We start from the raw sequence: 6405 nt of genomic DNA on the forward strand, positions 1-6405 counted from the left end.
ACACACACACACACAGAGTTTTCATCATTATATAGTGAGATACACACAGTCCTATACTCTGCATGTCCACCACCCACCCTAACCACCACCCTACATAAATGTAGTGTTTCAGTATCTTAAAGAAACGCTGAACATAATCCAGGCAGTGTTTATATTGTGACCACAATGTCATAATGAAAATTAGTAAAATGTAATTTCTAGGAGACAGGCTTTGACATATCATCTTTCAGCCTAATGAACACACACTGTACATTGTTTTTCTCTATCCCCCCATGATATTTTGAAAAACCATTAAGCGGCAAGTTGTCCTCCATTGTATAGATTGTGACAGAAGTGATGTCAGTAAACGGCAGTAAGAACATTTTCCTGGGTTAATCAGAGCAGCCTGTCGCTGTCTGAAAAGGGCAATGACTTGTAGGCTCTTCTCATAACCTTCACTGTTCTTATATTCAGAGGGACATAATACTACATCACTAGAAGACATGACATTTTCCCAGCTGCTTGATGTGGCATCTGTTTACTGTGTTTGACATTTTAGCCTTTGCGGGTGCAGCAGTATGTGGTCTCCTCCCGTATACAGTAGCTCCTACCACGCCAGGCTCCCACGGCCCGCTGTCCGGTTTGTCTTGGCTCCGTTTCCCAGGTGACGCAGCAGCGGCGCGCTCACTCGGTCATGTCTGGCCTCTGATAAGGACAGCTTGTGTGTGCATGCATGGTTTGCTTGCCTGTTTGTTTGTTTGTTTGCAGGCTTGCTTGTTTGTGTCGAGGGGATTTCCGGGAGAAATCCAGAGATAGAAAGAATGGCACAGCTGTGAGGCGTGTGTTTGGGCGATTCTGCCCCTCCTCAGAGTGTCCTTGTATTTGATTTGTTACAGAGCAAGGTAGCATGGCGCATACAAAATCTCTACCTCCTTTTGGTATAATTTCTTTGAGGGACATTAGTGACTCTCCTTGCCAAATGGATCTCCTCCAACCGGTCAGAAGAGGCGTTGACATTGGCTCTGAAATGTGGACACACCAGGGTCACAGTTTATGGCTGCAAACAGAGATACATTACAGCAGCAAAACCACTAAAACCAGTACAATATTTTCTAGTGGTTTCCTCTCTTGTGTCTTGCCACTGAACAGTTGGAAATATGTGAGAGAGATTTACTGGACTGACAGAGATATAGGGAATTCATATTATTTTTTCTACCTCTAGGTTACAACTAAAACATAAATGGTAGAGTTTTCATTTACAGCAGGCTTGTATGTGCAGCTATCTTTAACCCCTGAGGCTGCCCTGAAGGTCACAGCACACAGAGAGAGCAGATATCTATTAACCCAGTTCCCAGAATAAATGTTGGCATTGCATGTTTCTGCAAAGCATGGATATGTTACATTTGCATTATGTAGCTGATATGTTGAAGCTTTCAGTTTTCAATGTCATGCTGTGACAACACTGGTTGTGTGGCTATAGGTTCAGGCACAACAACTTCTTGGTTACAGTTGGGAAGACTTTATGTTTTGGCTTAAAATACCCACTTTTGCCACTACAAATACAGCTGCACATGTGCTGCACTGAAATACACAGACATGGCTGGAGACAACAAGGGAGGCTGAGCTTCCCCTAAAATTTCATAGAATAAATGGTAAAATATGCACTATTGAATTTACATTAAAATAAGAATTTACATTGCATTAAACGTGCGCTAGGATGCGTTTAACATCATGACTATAATGCTCAAACATCAGCTGTTTATCACCAGTTTTCAAACACGACCTCCCTGTCATACATTCTCGTGTCAGCACGGTGGACGCGGAGCCTCCAAGCATTCCTATGAGACGGCGCTGAGCAGGTTTATTTCATGCAGCAAAGCATGGGGAGGCTCAGCTTCCCTGGGACCTAATGGAGCGGGAGGCGGGAGAGGACGCTCGGTGTCTGCATCATGATTGGAGGAATTGTCTAAAAGGCTGAACCCCTTTGTGATTGACAACGCTTTTGAAATACACACCGACATCGTTGCATTTCAAGCTCAGTCCCATGCGGATATTTGCGAGTGGAGTCTTCTGACAGAGTGCCGTCCAGAGTTCCTTATTTCCATAAGCGATATAGCTCATTTTCACCGTTTGTAAACCCATCTGAAAATCTTTGAGGTGTGTTTCGCTGTGGTTCTATGGCATGAGCATGGTTGAAAAACAGCTTCAATTAAATGTTCCTTTTAAAGTGTTTTTAAAGTAAACTTAAAGTGAGTGTCCCCTGTTTGAAAGACCAGCAGCCGCCACTGGCTGGAAATGTCCCAAACTGTTGTTTATAAATACCCTCTTTTGTTGCTACAAACACACCTGGACATGTCCCAAAGTTGCGTTAAAAAACAAACAAAAAAACACCTGCTTTTGTTGCCACAAACACAGCTGGACATGCCCTGAGCTTGAATTAAAAATACTCACTTTATTTGCTACAAACACAGCTGGACGTGTTCTAAACTGTTGTTAAAAAACACCCGCTTTTGTCGCTGGATATGTCCTGTACTCATGTTAAAAAAAAAGATTTTGTTGCTACTAATACAGCTGGACATGTCCCAAAGTTGCGTTAAAGAAACACCTGCTTTTGTCACCACAAACACAGCTGGACATTTCCTGAACTCACATTAAAAAACATTGTCTTTTGATGCTATTCACACAGCTGGACATGTCCCAAAGTCATGTTAAAAAACACACCTGCTTTTGTCGCTACAAACACAGCTGGATTTGTCCTGAACTCGTGTTACAAAAAACACCTGCTATTGTTGTTAGAAATACAGCTGGACATGTCTCGAATTGTTGTTAAAAAACCTGCTTTTGTCGCCACAAAAGTGGCTGGAAATGTCTTAAACTGTGGTTGAAAAACACCCACCGCAGTCGCTACTAACACAGCTGGACACGAGTTCAGGACGACACGACACGAGTGCTTTTATTGCTACAAACACAGTCGGACACATCCCCAACATGGGTTAAAAACACCTGCTTTTGTCGCTACAAACACAGCTGGATTTGTCCTGAACTCGTGTTACAAAAAACACCTGCTATTGTTGCTACAAACACAGCTGGACATGTCTCGAATTGTTGTTAAAAAACACCTGCTTTTGTTGCTGGAGATGCCCTGACCTTGTCTTTAAAAAGCACCTGCTTTTATCGCTACAAATACACCTGGACATGTCCAGAGCTGTTTTTAAAAACCTGCTTTTGTAGCTACAAACTTGGCTGGAAATGTCTTAAACTGTGGTTGAAAAACACCCACCGCAGTCGCTACTAACACAGCTGGACTCGTCCTGAACTCATGTTTAAACAACACCTGCTTTTATTGCTACAAACACAGTCGGACATATCCCCAACATGGGTTAAAAACACCCTCTTTTGTTGCATTAAAAAAACAACAAAAAAAACATCTGTTTTTGTCGCCACAAACACAGCTGGACATGCCTTGAGCTTGAATTAAAAATACCCACTTTATTTGCTACAAATACAGCTGGACATGCCCCAAACTGTTGTTAAAAAAGCACCCGCTTTTGTTACTAGATATGTCCTGAACTCATGTTAAAAAAAAAAAAAAAGGTTTTGTCGCTACCAAAACAGCTGGACACATCCCAAAGTTGCGTTCAAAAATCACCTGCTTTTGGCTGGACATCTCTCAGCTTGCTTTTAAGAACACCCACTTCTGTCGCTACAAACACAGCTGGACATGCCCTGAATTTTCATTAGCAAACACCTGCTTTTGCTGGTCTTGATCAATGGTCTGCTGCTGTCTCCTGCTCGACACCGTCTTGCCAAGGTGTCATGCCATCCACCCTCCCCCTCCTCCTCCTAATCTGAATTACATCATACGAATTAAACATACAAATGTAACATATTGTTGGTTTGCAGAAATGTACAAAACCAGTGTTTTATTCTGGTGACTGGGCTGTCTCTTTGGAGGTATGAGTAAAGGAGTACTGTTTGAGAGAGGCACTGAGGTGACACAGTGACATGATCAGTTTGTGTGAACTGATACAGTATAACTGATAAGATGCTAAAGGTCTGCTGCACATCTCCCACAGCTGTTTCTGAGATTTTACTTGAGGACGGACATTAGCATTTCTTTTATACCTTATACCTGGTGTTTCAGATATTTATTATATATGTGAGAATATCTGAATAATCTAAATTTATTTATATTGAATTGTGTATTTCTCTGTGCTGGTTTATCCTGCTGCATGTGTCATTGCACCACCTCATCTCTGCTTTCATCTTTTTTGTTGCAACTTGAAATTGCAAATCCTGTAGAGGTCACTATTAACCACTTTTATCACTGAGTGTCTGGGCTTCTTTCCTCACACTGTGCAAGCACAAGAAGTAAAGACAGTATGAATCACTCAGCATCTTAACAGCTTCAAATTAGAGGCTGCAGAAAGGGTATCTTATGTGGATGATTTCATACAAGGACACACTTCGCAGGATGCTTCTGATAAAATGGTTCTTTGTGAAAGATTTGCTCTCAACTTTGAGGACAACCTCCGCCGGGGGCTGCTGTGTCTTACTCATGCAGGAAGTGATGTGTGCCTTGTGCCAAACTAGAGCTTGGTGGACATGAGAAAACCTTAAGGATGCAATTATCACCACCCTTTATCATGCAATAATCAAATTCTTTGCTTTTAATTTTTTATTTAAGTTTCCTAAGGTTGCTTATCTTGCTTATAATGCCACTTATTATACTGCCACTGTATGCACCTCAACACCTCCTTTGCAAAACGTACAGACCTGTTATTATTTGAGATACTGTACTATAGTGTGTACACATGCAGCTGCTTACATCCTTCTGCAGAGTTTTTCTTTGCCTCAGACAATGAACAGTTCAGCTGAAGCCTTTGAGCTTAATTCTCACAAGATGATCTTTGTGTCACTGGTGTGCAGATCATCACTGCAGACAGCTGTCCCTCTATTTTCTCACCAGGACTGATGTCAAGGCACTAACACTTATATGTCAGTGAAATCTTGGAGCACGTCTTATCTTACAAGCCTGTGCTGTCTAACACATTCTTATTCTTTGTCTTACAGGGAATTGATTTTGCCAGTTTCACAGGCTACATGTTCCTTGGAATATGCCTCGTCCTCCTCTCTTCATTTCCTTTCCTGAGGATGCTCTACTGGAACAAAAAACTCTACAACAAAGAGTCCATTGAAATAGTCGGTAAGTTAAAGGAATAATTCAACCCACAAATGACCATTTGTACATCAGTAACTCACCCCATGTTATATTGAATCTGTGAAGAAGATATTTATCTGCATATGCACATAGGTATGAGAAGTGTGAAAAGTCTCTGGTGATTAAACCCCATCGTGATGTCATATAATCCAGGAGGGTGGTAAAGATGTAGTAGACAAGGGAACCTCTAGACGCTAGTGGTGGTGATGGTGGTGATTAGATGAGATGAAGAGGGATCTGAGGATCTGGATGTGAATGGGGTGGAGAAGGGCGCGACAATTCTGCCTAAAATGACAGCTGACAGGAGCAGAGAGAACAGATTTAAAGGTTGGCAGCAGCAACATGAATGGCTGAGGGAGATCGCGGCAACATTTGAGTGGCTAACTGGGAGAGCAAAACACCTATAGTGTGGGAGTGGGATAGAGAGAGAATTGTGAGTGGATTTACAAACTCTCACACATCTCGTGCAGTATAATCCTAGTTCATTTATCCAGTCGTGTGCTCAGCACCTCCCAAACAGACAGTCCTGTCCGACAGGGAACTAGATAAAAAGTGATTCTCTCTTCAAAGCCAGACTCCATTGACAAAAACAGTAATTCTACATGAAAGCTGCTGGTCTACTGCTGCCTCGATCAATTTGTTTGTTTGTGTGACTTTGGTGAATCTGAACTAACCCTTCAAAACACCAAAGTCACACAAATACACAAACAAACCAGCTTATTGAGGCAGTGGAAGACAACCAGCCTCCGTGTTCAGTGATGTCAAAATTACTGTTTTTTTCTATGGAGCCTGGCTTTGAAGAGAGCATAGACAAGTTTCACTGTCTTCAGTTCCCAGGGCTGTCTGAGTATACGACTGGATAAATGAGACTTGGATTATACTGCACGAGTTGTGTGAGAGTTTGTAAACAGATGGTGCGATACAGGTTTGCTGTTGTTAAACATGGACCCTATGACTTCAATTCATTAAGAGTTTTCTCAGTTTTCAGATTTGAAGTTCAACATAACACAGGCTGAATAATCTGACTATATAATGACGAAAACTGTCTGTGTCTGTGTGTCTGTTCCACGTTTTTCTCCTCACTGACTTGGTCAATCCATGTGAAATTTGGCACAGTGGTAGAGGGTCATGGGAGGATGCGAATGAAGCAATATTACATCAATTGGCCAAAGGGGGGCGCTATAGCATCCGATTGAAATTGCAAA

The 6405-nt window shown here is 42.0% G+C and overlaps 1 protein-coding gene across 1 annotated transcript in view; it reads left to right on the forward strand.

Moving 5' to 3' along the window:
* Window positions 1–6405, forward strand: part of oca2 (oculocutaneous albinism II) — an 84252-nt gene that overhangs the window by 34886 nt on the left and 42961 nt on the right. The window contains exon 15 of the mRNA XM_050054592.1: window positions 5053–5185. Coding sequence (XP_049910549.1) covers window positions 5053–5185 — 133 coding nt within the window. The remainder of the gene's footprint in view (window positions 1–5052; window positions 5186–6405) is intronic.

Source organism: Epinephelus moara, chromosome 10 (genome assembly GCF_006386435.1).
Source record: "Epinephelus moara isolate mb chromosome 10, YSFRI_EMoa_1.0, whole genome shotgun sequence".
Lineage (NCBI taxonomy): Eukaryota > Metazoa > Chordata > Actinopteri > Perciformes > Serranidae > Epinephelus > Epinephelus moara.